The sequence below is a fragment of the Cannabis sativa genome, chromosome 3, assembly GCF_029168945.1.
Source record: "Cannabis sativa cultivar Pink pepper isolate KNU-18-1 chromosome 3, ASM2916894v1, whole genome shotgun sequence".
Classification (NCBI taxonomy): Eukaryota; Viridiplantae; Streptophyta; class Magnoliopsida; order Rosales; family Cannabaceae; genus Cannabis; species Cannabis sativa.
This window is the reverse complement of record NC_083603.1, coordinates 60866834-60885197: the sequence shown is the minus strand read 5'-3', so window position 1 is coordinate 60885197 and position 18364 is coordinate 60866834. Positions and strand designations below refer to the sequence as shown.

General features: G+C 31.5%; 1 protein-coding gene across 1 annotated transcript; it reads right to left on the bottom strand.

The window, feature by feature from the left end:
• Window positions 1–7615: 7615 nt before the first annotated feature.
• LOC115709909 (uncharacterized) lies at window positions 7616–10838 on the bottom strand. The gene has a single exon (XM_030638164.2). It carries the CDS (start codon window positions 9677–9679, stop codon window positions 8009–8011), a length of 1671 nt encoding a protein of 556 aa, XP_030494024.2. The 5' UTR covers window positions 9680–10838; the 3' UTR covers window positions 7616–8008.
• Window positions 10839–18364: the final 7526 nt, after the last annotated feature.

The window sequence follows — 18364 nt, the reverse complement described above, 5'->3', positions numbered from 1 at the left end:
ATCTAGATAGATATTATCTGTTTTTGCCTGAAGTATTTTTCTAGTCTATTTAATTAAATAAAAAATTAATATTTAAGTTGATTTTCATCATCATACTTATATATTTGAAATTTTTCTTATATATATTTAATTAAATAGGAAAATTATATTTTTTGTTGTAAATTAATTTTATTAATTAATTTTGAGCCAACATTAAATTAGAACAATTTTTCCAGGATTTATTTTTTATTTTAACATGCATTTTCGAAAATTGTATTCTTAAATACTTTAATTTTTCGAAATGCAATATATATTTATAGAAAATTAAAATTGAGTTGTAAATTAATTTAAATTAATTTTGTAACAACTTAAATTGAATATTTTTCTAAATATTTATTGGAAATTATTACTAAGATGGAAATAATTCATGTTATTTTCATATCCATCTAAGTAAAATTTATAAATATTAAATTAAAATTTATATTTAGAATTTTTCATTCTAAATTAGAAATTTTAGTTAATAAATATATATTTAAAATAAATAGATTAAATAAAGAGAATCAAAGAAAATACAACTCTCTTTAAATAATGAGCTTTATTATTAAGATATTCGATCTCCATTGTTGGTTTTACATCGCGTTTGTTTTAGTGAGTAATCCTCCCTAATGGAGGAACGTTCATTAGCAATTTCGTACCGTTTAATCTCGAAAGATAAGTAGTTTGTAAGTGTTTTATATGGTATGGATCACCCTAATGGTGGCGACCATATTTGACTTGCAAATTATGAAACAATGGTGGAAGCTCATAAGATAGAATTACCTTGACTCTTGCCTAAACGGGACAACGCTGAATTCCAATCTTGATCGAATAAAAGGTTGCTAGAATGTTTAACATTTTAGATGAGCTGACAACTCTATTCAATGGATGGTAGCTTTGACTCTCGCCTAAACGGGACATTGATATCAGTTTGTTGAAAACCTTAGAAATTATTTAGGATTGTATGTTTTAGTATTTTCACTTGTCATTCCTACTTGCTATATGTTTAATAATTTCTGAATTGTGTATGAATTTATATTGAACCATGTTATTTTCTGTTATTAAGTTGTCGTTTAATTTCGAATCTTCATTGTTGGTCTAACCTTGTTTGTTTATCTAATGAGATAAATCCCTAATGGATTTTCACCATTAGACATACATAATAGTGTTAGATCTCGAAAGATAAATATTGTATATGCAACATCTAGCTGTTCATCAATTGATGACACCTTAGACTAGTATTTTTACAATATGAAACAAGAAGATTATATATAAATAAGATTACTTTGACTCTCGCTAATCAAAGCATCGTTGGATTCTTATTTATAAACGAAATTATCTTATTTCCTCTTAGCTTATTCATTTCGAATTAGCTCAATAACATATCATTGGATGAATGGTCTATATATCATATCATGTCATTCTATATTTTCTCTTAAGAAATTAAATGACGCATATGATTATAATCCCGAAATTCTATTCCACAATGATATAAATCCTCAATCTTAGAAATCTCCTACTTGTATAGGCAAATCAGACTTAGAGTTAAATTAGTAGTGGTAGTCCAAGATAGGATTACTCATTATATTTGGTATAAATTTAAGTCTTTGACTTTAATTTTAGATTCCAAACAGAAATTTTCTTATATTTCTAATTCCAGAATACAATACAGTTACACTTTCACAAGTGTTTAATATCCATCTTCTGTTAATGGTTTCAAACTGTATGGAATATGAGTTTAGTATTCTGTGACCAGGATCCAATTGCACTATTCTAAGAACTCTTTGATGTAACTATACCTAAGTCATCAAAAGACTCAACCACATTTTTTATCTATGGCATTTGTATCTTGATCATAGTGGTTTTGACAAGATCAATCTCTGCAAAGAGTTAATATGCCTATATCCACTGAAAGTAGTTCATCTCATTCGAAGATGGATGTACATTCAGGGGTGGATATGAGTTTTTCGTTGTATTCTTAAAACGATCACTCTAGATTATACCTTATGCAAAGAAATTTGAAATGTTTGAAAAATTTCTGAATTTCTAGCAATAGTGATAAACCATTAAGGTAAGTGGTTAAAGATCTTGCGAACTGATAGGGGTGGAGAAATAGTTAGTAGATATGCAGTTTAAAGATCATTAAATTGATTTTTGAATTATATCAAAACTTACCTCCCCAGAAATTTCGATTTGCATATTGATGATTAGTTACTAGTCGTTGCCTAAATCTTTCTATGGTAATACAATTTCAGAATGATTTAATGGTTGTATACTTAATGTAAATCATTACTAGATTCATGGATGACCTAATCAAAATCTTAAGAAAAGCTAGAACTGTTAACCATGGTTTGTTAGCTATTCTAAGTGATTAGGGGTGGACCATCCCATAGTCAGTAGATAAGAAAGTGTTTGTTCAAATAAATACTACTTTTCTAAGATAATGACTAAGTCTGAAAATAAAGTAGCAAATAAAGGAGATATTTATTTCTTGATTCCAAAAGTGTTCTATCATCTTATTTGACATATGATGATCCCACTGCCTCTGTTGTCTTGTCACAACCGAAGAGATCAATACCATTTAGTTTTCTTAGACATAATTCACGATACCTTGTCGTAGTGGGAGAGTTTCTAGGAACTCACCTTCTTATGACTTGGGAGACACTAGAGATTAAAATCCATTGTGAGTTTAAACAAGTAATGGATTGTCAAGATAAGAAACTAAGAAGAAAAGCCAATAGAACTATGGTTTAATCCATTCACATGGAATAACCTAAAGTTTTCTATTACAAGGACATAAAAGGAAGTTCGTGTATAAACCTATTCAATGGACTTAATGAAACTTCTTGTTCCTAATATTATAGGTTTGAGTTTATCTAGACCTATGGCTTGTGGTATACCTGGTAATTACTTACTCTAATGCAAGCAATTTACTTTAGTAAGATGCTGAAGCATTTTCTTTCTAATGGCAATCTATAGAAGCTTCTCGACTTCTAGGCATAGATTTTATTTATCTAAGGAAAAGTCTCAACTATTCCAGAAAAGATAAAGTCATTTCTTATATCAACAGTAAGAGGTCTCAGATATGCTTTAGTATGCCTTAGACCAGACACCTGCTGTTGAGTGGGAGTAATGAGTAGGTATCAGATTAATCCAGGAGAGGAACATTGGAAGACAATCAAGTAAATCTTAAGATTAAGAAGAGGAACTATATGTTAGTCTATAAGGGTGTGTTTAAAACTCTTAGACTACACCACATCAGATTTCAAAGTTTGCCTTTGTGCTAGAAAATCTTTCTGATAAGATGGTGATTACTCTGGGGGTGGAATAGTGATTTTGGAGAAGTGTAAAAACCTATCTGAAGTTTCTAGGTCTACCAGAAAGGGACTGAATGTTAAAGTTGCAAGAAAGGTACTTATTCAGTCTAAGGAAAGTTCTATACATCTTTGGCACCATTCCAAATTGCCTTAACTACTAGTGTTACTTCCTGAATAACCAAGAAGTAGTTGCCAAAGGTATAGAATCCAGTATCCCAAGAGAGTAGACATATTGAGAGGAATTTCACATTATCAATGATTTTGTGATTAAGGAAGAGTAATGGTGGAGAAAAGGTTGTGTTTAATTCAACCTTTCAGATCCTATTACGAGGAGTTTACTACTACTACACTTGATTTGTATATCAAGGTGTTGAGATTATTTGAAATGCACTTTTTTATTTTATATCAGTGCAAGTGGGAGTTTGTTGGGTTTTATGCCCTAAATAAAACTCATTTCAATATAATCAGATTTACTTATTAATATAGATCAGAAATAACATTTAATGTTGCATGGTTCACATGATTTATTTCATGATTATATGTACATAATGTATGAATTCATCTGAAACCCTTTTCACATACTTGATCCTGTTTATTGTGCTGTCAATACATTGGAAAGTAAACATGACTATGTGAATAAAGTTTCCTAGATTTATCAGACACAGGGTTTTACTGATATGATAATCTACAATAGAGTTTACTTGCATTTGGAGAAATGTTATGTTCTTTCCAGAGCATTGGTTAAAGTAAAGCTCAGGTTGGATGCATGGAGTATGCATCGGAAGGGATCGATATTGAACTTTGACTTAGATTTATTAAACTTACCGTAATATCTATTCAAGTCAATATCGCCTAGTTGATCCTAGATCAAATGATCTTAATCCTGTTATGATTAAGCTCGATCTCGAGAGGCTATTCGTGTTCTTTGATTTTTTAGTTAAGCCTACTTTTAGGTCAGGGTGATACGTACATTTTGGGAACACGGTAGTGCAATTGAGTGGGAGCGCTAACATAAACATGGAATCTATAGCTTCTATCTGGCCAATAGTAAGTAAAGGATGATCTCCTTCGAGCTTGACCAAACAAAAATAAATGGTGGAGATCTCATTTCACATAAGCTGAAATATCATTTATACGGGGTTAAGTGTTTTAAGGATTAAATACATTGTAGGGTGTAACGGTAATCTAATCCCTTTACAGTGTAGATCATTCATATAGAGGATCATTGATCAAATTAGGATTATAACAATGGATAACTAATGATGTGTCTATATGGTGGAACATATAGAGCATTCTATATACTGAGAGTGCAATTCGAAGTTCTATGCGTGGATTCAACGAAGAATTAATAAGTCAGGGAATTTAGGTTATAAGTTCTTGGTCTGCTTATTGGAAGCTCGGTTATATAGACCCATGGTCCCCCCACTAGTTGAGATAATATTGCTTGTAAGACTCATATATTTGGTTTTGATTAATCAATTATAATTCTCAAATTAGACTATGTCTATTTGTGAATTTTTCACTAAGTAAGGGCGAAATTGTAAAGAAAGAGTTTTAGGGGCATATTTGTTAATTATGATACTTTGTATGGTTCAATTAATAAATATGACAAATGACAATATTATTTAATAATTATTTATAGTTATTAAATAGTTAGAATTGGCATTTAAATGGTTGAATTTGAAAATTGGCGTTTTTGAGAAAATCAGATGCAGAAAAGATAAAACTGCAAAATTGCAAAAAGTGAGGCCCAAATCCACATTGCATTGCCGGCCACTTTTGTAGGGTTTTTCCTCTGATATTTTCATTATTTTAATGCCAAATAATTCAAACCTAACCCTAGTGGAATGCTATAAATAGATAGTGAAGGCTTTAGGAAATTTGCACTTAAATTTTCTACTTTTCATTCAGAAAAAACTGAGCCTCTCTCTCTCCCTATCTTTGGCCGACCACTCCCTCTCTCTCTTCTTCCTAAAGATTTCGAAATTCTTAGTGTTAGAGTAATGCCCACACACAGCAAGTGATACCTCAATCATAGTGAGGAAGATCGTGAAGAGAGACTTTCAGCAAGAAGGAGTTTCAGCACTAAAGAATCAGAGAAAGAGATTCAGGTTCAGATATTGATAATGCTATGCTACAGAAAGGAATCAAGGGCTAGATATCTGAACGGAAGGAGTCATATTATTCCACTGCACCCAATGTAAGGTTTACTAAACTTTATATGTGTTTATTTCATCGTTTTAGAAAGTTCATATTTAGGGTGTTAATCAACATACTTGTGAGTAGATCTAAGATCCTGGTAAAATAATTTCCAACACCATCGGACCATCACCCCTGTCAACAAGATTTTTCCCAACATTGGGCCCCCCATCGGGCCAGCATCGGACCCCATCGGGCCCGACGAAAAAAAATGCAGAAAACCAGTAAAATTCGAGTTTTCACATGCAGCAAACATTTTAACAGAAAAAATAGCAAAATAACAGCAACAATCCACAGATCAAGCAACAAACACAACATTCTTAATTAAATATAACAACAACAAACAAGATTTTAAAAAAAAAAAAATTAATTAATTACCCATTGATGGAGCTTGTAGTGTTCTAGCTTTTAATGTGGTGGATTAGTGTGGTGGCTTGTAGTGTGGAAGGTTGTAGCTTCTAGTGTATTAATGAGTCAAGAGAAGAAAAAAAAAATTTGGTGGTGGTGGAAGATAGGAATTCGGGTGGGAAAGGGTGTGAAATTGATGAGAAGAGAGGGTTGGAGTGGGTAGTTGTAATTGGGGAGGGTATTATGGGGATAAAGGAAATATAGTCATATATTAGCTATGGTAAAACATATAAATTTAGGGAAATAATATTAGGGTTTATTAAGCATGGAATTTCAAATTTCCCTAAAAAACAATGTGGCCACGGCACCCACTATAGAATTCCTTTAAAAAAAAAATTAATACAAATTTATTACTAGTTCAGTTTAATTTTGAGTTGGTAAGGAAGGGGACTAAAAAAAGATTTGCCCTACTATACTATGTGTAGAGTAGAGGTGGGTCATTTTCATGTAGTCATGTATATGTAGTAGGCCATCTAATTCAAACTTACCATTGATTAGTTGCTACTTAAAATCTTGTTTATGTATCAAATAATTAAATAAAACCTTTAAGTTTTCTCACAGCAAACACTTTTCTTAAGCATGCAAATGAATATTTTAATTTGGAAAAAAGATTGTAAGTTTATTCCTTTTCTATTTGAGAAAATATCATGATTAAAAGGTGAGAAATGTGGTAGAAACCAAGTCTATTGATTTGATCACTTATTGTGGTGAGATTCAAAGTGGAAAACTAACCCCATTTTATAGTGATGAGTTGAGATTCATATAGCCTGGTCCAAAACTAAAACCCATTTCCTAGGATCTACTTGACATTGTCTTAGTGTTGACTATATTTTGTGATCAAGTATTATTATTATTATTATTGTTATCGTTATTATTATATATTTCTGAAACTATTATTATAATTATTTTATCTTTACTTTTTCTTTTCCTTATTTTATTTTATGAAAACACCTACATATATTTGCTCCACTTCTTCCATCAAAAAAAAAAAAAAGGATGGACAATAACAATTAACAAAACATATCATTACTCAACTTGTCCGAATTTGACTTTGGACTTAGAAGGAAAGTCCTCGAGATTTAATAATAAATATCTTATTATTTTCTCTTTTTAAGAGCTCCACACCTTCACTTGCACTACAACTCTCTTGATGACCGAAAAGCCCCTTTATGTGAGCTAGAGATGAGTATACAACTCTATCCCATACTCATATCCTTCTGTTGTATTCTTTATTAGTGGTCAAGTAATACTAACAAAAGCACCTTCAAAAAAATGAGATATCTAAAAATAATGAACTATCAAAGATACTATTGCCATACCATATTGATAGTTAATCTGATAATAAGATGGGGGTAAAGTACTTGTGGTCCATTCTCTCTTTCTAAAGTATCAATTATGGTTTTCACACTTAGCAATAAGATTTAGCCAAAATGACTAATAGCATAGCACCCACTTCAATACCAAGTACTACTAAGAAAGATGAAGTGAGATAGGTTGTCATGTTTAATGGTAGGTGACTAAACAACCACCTTCAGTTCACATGCTCTCTTGTGCTACAATATTATAAAATTAAAAAATTGCTTCCTTTTCTTTATTTATATATTTATATTCTTCATATAGCAAAACCCAATTTTCAAAACATCACTCATTTTCACTTTTGTGCCAAGAAAAAATAATTAGCCTACAAAAACCAACAGATCACTTTTCTGTATGTATTGTAAAAGAAAGTACATCTTTCTGATAAAAAGAATATCAATTGTGCTGCTACAGTGTTTTTCAAGTTTCAAAATGAAACAAAAACTACTGAGAATGAATTCTTTTACTGGGTGTTTACAAGTATAATAACCAGCAAAAAAAAGAAAGAAAGATAAAAAAAACTTGTGATATGAAAGTTGACAATGGCCTAATTGAAGGCTATGAGAAGCAGCACCTCAGCTAGTTGTTGAATCTGCAAAAGAATCAATGAAATAATGTCCAGAAATAGTATGTCTGTACACTGTTTTGAACCTCTTTTTTTTCTTTTTATTTTTATTGAAAATCCATGGGAGGGACCAAAAAAGGGGACAAACTCAGTTTGATATTAGACCCACAAAAGCCTCATGTTTGTGGCTGCTTCCACCCCACCATGGCTTTAGGGAGGCAACATGTCCATTGCTGTCTTCTTCATCAGGAGCAGGAAGATTCAAATCAAGGAAGTCCCGGATACCCGGAATTGGCTTTTTGATCACAATGGTTTGGCTGCTTTTGGCATCTGAAGAACTATTGATCAAGTGGGATCTCTTGTGACCACCCAAGGCTTGGCCTGAGGAAAACACCTTGAAGCAAATTGGGCATTCATGACCTTTACTACTCTTCTTGGACACTTTAATTTTCTCAACTACTTCTCTCTGGGCTTTTTTATCATCACCAGCAGGCATATTATGGTGATCATCAATAAGGCTCTTGTCATCATGATCATGATCATGATCATCTTCTGCTGTTGGTTCTGGAGAGATATTATCAGTTTCAATGCTGTTTTCACAGCTATCAATGATTGAAGCAAAGCAACCTTTACTCTTCTTATGGCTAGCTCTATGACCTCCAAGAGCTTGGTAAGAATAAAAGACTTTGTTACATGTGGTACACTCAAATTTACTCCTCTTATGAGAAATCTTAAACATCTCAGGATCTGAAACATCAGGACTTAACTTTTTCAAAGAATCTACTCTCAAGTTAGGATCATAATGATCGAAATTAAGACTTCTCTTGGTTGAATTCAAGTACTTCTTGGAACCCAATTGAGCTAACTCAGTCTCATCACTCTTAAGCTTCATCTTGATCTTGTCTTTAACTTCACTCGCATTCATCCTAGAACAAGATTTCATAACCCCAGAATCCATCTTGGCTGGCTCACTGGTCCTGGCATTGCGTTTCCTCGATTTCCGAACCTCAGAGCCATTAGTAGCAGGAGTCTTGCAAACAGTTCTAGAAGATGGAGATTTTGAGGATTCAGAAAAGTTGTCAGAGGACTCAGCTACTGATTTGAAGCCCCCCACCCAATGGTTATTGTTTACATCCCTTGACAGCATCATTAAACACATAGCCACTTCCTCTTGTTCTTGTTCAATCTCAGAAACAGAAGAAGAACCATTGTTAACAACAGAGAAAGAAGAAGAGTTGGTTGTTCCCATGTACCTTGTTCTTCTCTGAGATCTTCTTTTCCTATTGGGATGAGTAGCTGTGGTTTCATTATCAGATTGGCTATCCATGGCCAGCAGCTGCTTCTGGTCACCACTAGTCCATGAATCTTGTTCCTCCAAATTAAAACTGTTATTGTTATTATTAATGGAAGAAGCTCTTTCTTTCTCCGAGTGTTGTTTCATGTGGCCAAAAAGAGCTTTCCAGGACTGAAATCCTTTGCCACATTCTTTGCAGGACTTGTTTTCAAAAACCAGTGTCTCTTCAGTACTCGAATCCGAAATTCTCCATGTCTTCTTAGGATTCTCTCTAAGGCCATAATTAAGGTGATGAGGACCACCACCACCGGTTTCAGAGCAGCCAGGTTTATTGGTTTTGGTATTGTTTCCACCTCCTCCATTGTTGACAGACGAGAGCTTGCTTCTGTTACTGTTGAGCTTCTCATCAGTTTCTGCTTGATTGTTGGTCAAGTGAGACCTCATGTGACCACCTAAGGATCTTCCACAAGGAAAACTCTTGTGGCAGAATTTACAGGCATGTTTCAATTCTCGACCATCTTCCATTGAATTGATTACAGTTTTTTTTTTCGGTTTTCAAAGACAATTTACCAAACAGATAAAGAACAAAGAGAGAGATAAAGAGATCAGAGTCAGACTACAATGCTTCGAGTCCCTGATCTCATTACACCAAGACAAGTCGAAATTCTGATGAAACAGAGGATCTCAGAAAAGAAAAAGGAAAAAAATAACAAAAAAACAAGAGAACCCAGATCAGAATATGAAAGAGCAAAGCTCAAAGCTTCAAGAGAAAAACCGAATCAGATCACGGATACCCTTTACTCATTGGACTATAAAGAGCAAAACCAATCTCAGATTTCATGGAATTATGAAGCACAAAAAAAAAGATCTGATGCAGAGAGAAAATGAAAAAGAAAAAAGAGTAGTTATAGTAAAATATGTCACTTAACTTCTTTTCTCATTCACTACTACTGCTACAAGTACTAGTATTACTACTACTACTACAAGTAGTACCTCTTTGTTTATCTCTTAGCTCAAATTTGGTGCAGAAAACAATATGTAAAGAAGAAAAAAATTCTGTTGTACCTTTGTTTAGTAATTATGAAGTGGAGATGAACGAAGCCAAAAAAAAAAAAGGAGAGAGAATTAAAAGTGAGTGAGCAAGCGTTTGTTTCTCTCTTCTTTTTTTTTTCTTTTTCTCTCTCTTTCACTACTTTCTCTCTTTCAGGACTTGACTATATTTGGAGGAGAAATCCATGCATGGAAGCAAAGATAAAAGAGAGAGAGAGAGAGAGAGAGAGAGAGAGAGAGAGAGAGAGAGAGAGCAGCACGTGTACTCAACTGAGTATACTACGCCATCCTTAATCCAACGGCTGAGATTTTGTCCAAATGAGCATCCCAATGGCTGAGAGAGAACTTCTACTTAAGCTAACTGCCTTTCCTTAACTATTCCTTCCTTTGTCTTGCTATTAAGGAATTTCTCTCTCTCTCACTAACCCAAGTGAAAGGTTCCACTCTCCGGCCGTTATTCTTTTCGATTTTTGGTTTTTGTATATATTTATTTATTTATGTAATATGATATGATATGATATGACCTTCAAAAACACTCACCTTTTTTTCCTTTTTAACAATTACTAATGTAAGTAAGTTGCTTAGTAGTTTTTAGAAGATATTTTATAGTTGGTTCTCTAGTAGTTGCAATCCCCCTTTATCTAGTTCCTTTGGTTACAAACCAAAGCATATAGCAGCATGCAGAGGGGTTTGGTCATTTTTGGATGAAAGTCCAAGGGCAATTTAGTAATTTAAGTATCAATAAAACTTTTTTGATGTGCTGTGAAGTGTGATTGGTGGGTGATGTATATTGGGTATCAACTACTTGTTGTGAGCAATTTTCAGCCCAATGAGAAGCTCCCATGAATACAAGCTCTCTCTCTCTCATCCAAATTCTCATTATTTATTTTTGGCAACATAGTGAAGCTAATTCTTGGCATCTTTCATTTGATTTCTTAGTGCTTACCATTACATTTACATTACATTATAATATGTATATGACTCTTTCTTGGATTGTCTCTACAATTCACCAAAATTTCCACTTGTTAAAAAAAATCATCTTAATTTTCTCCAAGATCCAATATGGTCCAGCTATAATCTTTTATCATGGACTTGAATAAAATAAATATTTAATGATGATTAGGGAGGCTCTAATGAAACTTTTCACTTTGCCTATGGAAAGCCAATTGGGCAGGTTAGTAACCTTTCACAGTCTTGGCTAGCATATTTGGCTGGCAGCCCAACATATCCTATTCAACCATAATATATATAATATAATTATATAAAATATATATATATATATATTTATATTATTGAAGAAAAAAAGGCATTTTTATTATGTTGCATACTGATGAAGCTTTCTGGCCCTAGTAATTAATTAGTAGTGATAAGTTTTAATAAAGAAAAATCACTGTAGATGGGAATTAGGTACTAAGAAAATAATGAATTTAGTGTTGAAATATTTTTCATTTAATCATTTTTTTTTTTCTTTTTTTCCTGAAATATTTTTCATTTAATCTTGTTTTCCAATATTTAAAGGGGGTGAAAAGAACATAGTGTAGACATGACCATATAAATCTAAACAAGAAGTTTCCAGAGTAAAAGAGCCTACAATAGTTATTGTTAATTATTAATTATAGAATGGTATCTTCTTAAATTAGTTAAAAGAATCATTAAGCTCATGATAAAAATTAAATAATGAATTGGTACATAAATACAAGCTGTGAGGGATTGTGGATGCTTTGTTATTATAAGACAAGGTGTGTTTTGGATGTTAGTTTATGTTTAGTTTAACAAGGTCCATCAAAACTAGGCACAGCTTTGACAAAACTTCTCATGATGATCACCTGGATTATTTATTTGCCGGCCATTTTGTTTTCAATAATCTTCATTAGCCGGCTTAATTAGTTTCGTTGATCAAACCGTAATTAATTTGATTATCTTATTATTAGAAAGAAGAAGAAAAGTACTAATCCACTCTAATTAGCATTAGCTACAACAAATCCTGCCCTTTTTGCCTGCAGCTACCTCAGTATTACAATGTTTGGTTGTGACTTGTTTTTGTTGTTTTTGCAATGTGAGGAGATGCCTAACATTAACATAAAAGTGATTAAATTCAAAGTAAAGACATTATTCTAAATTAGTATTGTTCTTTGGAATAATACCATTTTCTTTTCTTTTTGTCCAAGGACATGTGACTACATTAGTTAAATAATGTTACTTTCCACTTTTTATTTCTTTCTTTTTCTATTTCCAAATGTTTTAATTACTATTGCATTGACCGTTTGAGAGAAGCTGCCATGTTAAATAACAAAATTTCTGAATTAGAGGTCAAGTTAATTTAAGATTGTTTTATAAGTTAAGTGCCATTGATTGAATTATATAAAAACTTCAGCAATGCTTTAGGGGAAAAAAAGTTATTAAAGGGTTATCATTCAAATGTAAATAGTACTAAACCAATTAACCAAACTAAAGCAATGAAATGGAAAAGCTTAAGTTACAAACTCATAATTAAAACTCAATATGTGTCAGCAGGTCAGAATTGGATGGAGGAGTAATTGGTGTTTGGATTTCACAAAAGTGAGCTCAAAGAAAATTAAAAGCAATATTTAAGTTGAATTAATTACACTTATGTATGAGGATAGATGATGATGGGATGTAATTTCACTTTGGGGGACCGGCAGTATTGTATTGCACTGTATTAATAATACACAATTATATTTATACACATTAGTGATATATATATATATATATACTTTCATATATAATTTACATCACTTCACTTCTAATTAAATGGGAAATTATCTCATATACTATTTTTTAATTTTTTTTTTTTCAAATTTACGGTTTGAGTTTCTAAAGTGGTTGCAGCGCTAGTTGCAATAGGAGCTTCTATACGATTTTTTGTTACAATTTAAGTTGCAGTGCTAGTTGTTGCAATATGAGTTTCTATGTAGAATTTCGTAAAAATGCAAAGAAAATTATTTTGAAGTGTAAAAATGAAAAAACCCCTAATTAAATTACATAAAATTACTGTTATATAATGCAACATATGATCAGTCTCCAAACATGATATTACTATGATTATGATTAAACTAGAGAATTATACATAAAACTATATTAGTTGTGTATAAATTTATATGTAGATACGTATTATTAATATTCTTTTGTATAAAAGTAAACCTAAACATATAAAATTAATTAAATGAGATGAAGATATTCGAAAATCCTATATCTCAGTTAGTTGAGGCTTGCTGAAGTGATTGGGGCGTGTATAAAAAAGAGAAGACATTATAATCCCTGTTGTATAAAAGAAATAAGTATGAATATGTATGTATGTATATATGATTGTGTGTATGTATGTATGCATATGGAAGTTTAAGTGAAGTAGATTAATTTGGTTGAGTTGGGTGTGTGCCCACAGAAACTTCACTTGAGAGTCAAGAGTGTTGGGTTTTCAAAAGTACTGATGCTAAAATTGACAAGTACACTCCTACTACTCCTAATCCCTATAATAATACTAATAAAAGCTGGTTGGCCACACTCCTTGGTTTTCTCTCATTTATCACTTGTAACGTATTATATCACTAAGATAAGATGCCTAGCTACTTTCGCCTATAATTATATATATGCCCTCTTTTTTTCTTTCTCTCTGTTATTATCCCTATTCCTCACCATCCAAAATGCTAATAATCCCATAACCAATATGGGAAAGATATAATAAATCCATTCACTATTTACCTTTTTTATTAAAAATAAATAATAAATGAGATTAAGAAATTGGCATGTCCACCACTTCTAGCTAATAATCTGTGACCCAATTTTTATATTCTAATATTCTGTCTTTTGTTCATATTAATCTAGACAGCATTTGCAGCTGATATTTATTTTCCTTTTATTTATCCAACATGACCAGATTTTAATATTATCAATTTGTATATAGCAAAATCTTCAATACAATTATTTGTAATTAATTACATGAAAATGGGATTTGGCTGTCTTCTTTCAGTAGGCTCTCAATTAAGGGCAAATAATAGTGCAATAAAGTAGTGCTTTAGATAGGCTGCCCACTAGAATTAAGCAAAACTTATATTTTACAAGCCAATGCACTCAATAGAGTCACTAAGGTCACTGAGTACAATCATCTTTAGTTTCCCTACTCTTCATTAAAATATATATTATATATAAATATATAAGTGAAAATGTAATTGTATTCTTTTTTTTAGCACATAATTTGAGCCTTAGATCACCCAACCACTTAAGCCTGCTCAAGTAACTATACATGAAAATGTATATGTTGACATTGACATTTTTTTGGCACTCTTTTCTCTGTATTGATCTCAATTAGATTTCTTTTAGTTGTTTATTCATACTTCTTGCCTCTCTCTTCTAAAACCCTTACAATGCCTCTTAATACTCACAACACAAGTGGTTGAGCTACCAACTTACTCAGCTTGAACACCAAAAAGTTAAGTTGAAGTACATAAACAGATGTATATATATTGTATATGTGTGTGAAGAGAGAGAGAGAGAGAGAGGTTAGGATAGCTTTAAACTCCTTTTCATAGCACCCACTAAAAATAAAACAAAGCAAAATGAAAAGGGTATGCTGCCATTATCAGGATATGTCCACTCCATTCAGCTGAAAGGAAGTGTATAGGGAAAAATAAAGTCTGCATGAAGCAATTTAAAGCTCCCTTAATTCATTTTCATGTGACACACTTAATAAAACCGTTACTTAATATTTGATTGACCCAGTGGCCACCACCACATATTGATTAAATACCATCAATGTTTAAAATATATACTAACTTTTAAAAAGAGATAATGAACCAATTGATAATGATAATAATAACAAATTAAAGAAAAGTACAGATAGATAATTGAGTGAAACACCAAAACTTTCTCCCACTAAAGCTTTTTACCAATTTACATTTAATTTTCTTTTTTTCTTTTTCTTGAATACACTGTAGGTGTACATGTATACACTCATTAATATAAATTTATAATAGACTATATATATGGTATGAGTGTTCTAGGTTTACCCATTGGGTGAAAAATAGTTATATTGTAATCATACACTAGATTTATAAGGGTAAATAATTTAGCAAATGGAATTGCAACTGGGTATATATATATATATACATGTACATATGGTTATATATAATGAAGGAAGGGAAGCAACAACAAATCCACTATTCTCTCTTATAATATATGGCCTAATCATAAAGGTCCATGTGTTTCTTCACAAGAGTAATAATGGTTCATGTGTAAGTGAGCAAGTACACCAGCAATGCTTTGGGAATACTCAAGAAGAGTCAATAGATTTCAAGGCCAAAAAAAAGGAAAACTGTTTAGTTTTTTTTTTATTATTATTATGATGTATAAAATAATTTGTATGTGAGACCCCACATCTCTTCCCCTAGTCTTTTGGTTGGAAGAGGTTGGCACAATTAATAATCTTATAAATATATGCTAACTTTGTTTATTATGTGTTGCCTTTTAGCTCACCAAGCAAGATTTTTCCCTTTTGCATAGTTGCATATTCCTTATCCAAAGCCATGTGGGTGTAAGAACCAAAGATTGGCTCATGTAAAGACATAATGGCTTTGTTGTTGTTTTCTTTCACAAAATTACCTAGGCATTCCACTAAGAACTCGTGTAATACAACTAATAAACGCCATACATATTGTACATTATATAAATATATATAATTTTCTCTAAAACCCCAAAAGCTGATCTTAATTTCCCTTTCATTTTTTACTGGCAGCAGTTGATTATTGGAAAATATCTTGCTTCATATACAGACAAATCACTAGGACAAACTAGTGAGCTACTACTATCTTTCTCTTTGTTTTTATTACCTCTTTCCTTACCCACATTCCTACTTTGTAAAAAAAAACATTTCCACCCTAATAATAATAATAAATATTAATGTATATAAATCATGATATTTTATGCATGTAGAAGGATTTGTGCTAATCAGAAAGGAGAAGCAGTTGTTTGAATTCTAATTTGAATCTAAATACTAAAAAGAGTCTTCTTCATTAGCTGCCAGTTGGAGCTCAGGCTCCACTCCTCAAAGTCTCCAAGAATTTATTTTGTATTATTTCATTATACTAAAATTTAATTAAATATGTGTATATATATGCAATCTAGTAGTCTATCTCTAATAAGTAAAAATGTTTATTATTTGGATTATTATTAAACTTTGGACCACAACCACTAATGAAGATCCTTTGATCATGTGAAGTTGGCAAGGTATTTGGTTAGCAACTTATGATATCTCTTAATTAGGACCACTGGATCCTTTATCTCTTGAAATGTTAATTTGGAGTCAAAAACATAAACTAAGGGATGATGTGATTGTTTTTATAGAATATAATTAGAAAGAGGCTCTTAGCAAAAGGTAGTCTAATATAGAGAGATACTGCTTTAAATACGAGTTGGGCTTTCTGACACGACACAAAATCTGCACGAACACAATTAGGCACGAAGAAATACGGGCTTGGGCACGACGCAGCATGATGCTACAAATTGGCACGACACGGCACAAAAAATATATCTTTTAGCACAACACAGGACGAGAAGCACGAAAAACACAATACGTAAGCACGAATAAATTAACTTAAAAAGCACGACACACGACAAGCCCGAAAAGTATGGAACGACAATAAAAAACCTTATAATTTATTATTATTAATAATAATAAGATATGAATTTATCAATTATAAATAAGTTGAAATAATAATAAAAATTAAATATAATATTGTATTATAATTCTATAATTAAAGCTATTAAAATATGACAAATTAAGATTATATATTAATTTATTTATAGAGTGATATAAAAATTTAAGTATTTATAAATCAATATTTAAATTTTAATGATGTTAATAATTTTTTTATATGGAAATTCGTAAAATATTGTTCAAAAGTTATATAAGTATAACTAAAGCTTTCAAATATATATAATTTTGTAATTATCAAAAAAATAAAAAAAATAAAAATAAAGCACGAATTTAAGCCCGAATATCAAAATAGGCTGGCTTGTTTAAAAAATATGGGCCGACACGAGCAAAGTACGGCACAAAAATACCAGGTCTACAGATTGTGTTTGGCCTACCCTTTAAAAATGTTGGCATGACGCGACCTATATTTTTCTGTAGCACGGTACGACCCGTTTTTTACAAAACACGGATAAATACGGGTCGAACCAACACAACAACAATTTAGCTGAAACTAAAAAGCATCATTGTAGCACTATTCACAGTAAAATTAAAAGAAATTTGAATTGTACAATTATATTTTAATACAGATGGTTATAAGTTTGATCAACACAATTTCAAATTTAAAAATGATGAAATTTGAGATAATTACTGGGATCTGATTGTACTTTTGCAAATAATTTGTTACCGTAAAGAGTAAATTTTTTTTGTCAATTATTGCCAAATATGTAAATTTCTCAAACTAAAAATTCTAGCCCATTAAGCAATAGTGCAGTATACTACTACTCCCTCTCAAATCCTAAACATGATTAATTATTTAAAAGGAAATGCTGAACAGAATTATTGACTTTTTTATTTTAATCCTTTTCATCTTATTGGGGAAAATTATACTATGAATGCACTACAGTCATTCCACCAATGTCAATAAAAAGCAAATCTTATTTATGATCAGGTCATCCATGACCATGAGCGAGCATGAATGAATACATACAAAGTATTTGGTCTTTAAAAAGGTTAGTATGTTTCAAAAGATAATTAATAAGACAGCAGAAAAATGCATGCTCTCCAAAGAAAATATTTTCCATAGTGCAGCAGCACTGTTTTTGCATACAAGATTACATTCACAGATACTTTGCCCTTTCTAAGATGGTGCTTTTCATAGTCAACAAGGATAACATCAGAAAATTAAACAGTGTGATTGTTTGTTTAATTTTGGTTGGTTCTGAAAACAGCTTATTCTAATTCTTCAAATATAAAGGGGAAATGCACTGAACTTGAAATCATTTGTCAAATTAGGCTGTGTTAACTTTGAATTAAGAAAACCAGATTATCCACTTTAACTGGTTTATATAATTTTCTAGACAAGTTTGCTTGTAAAAGGTTCTAAAGTTGCTCCACCAAACCATATTAATAATACGTATACAAAAAGTTGAAAATTCAATTACATTAGACAC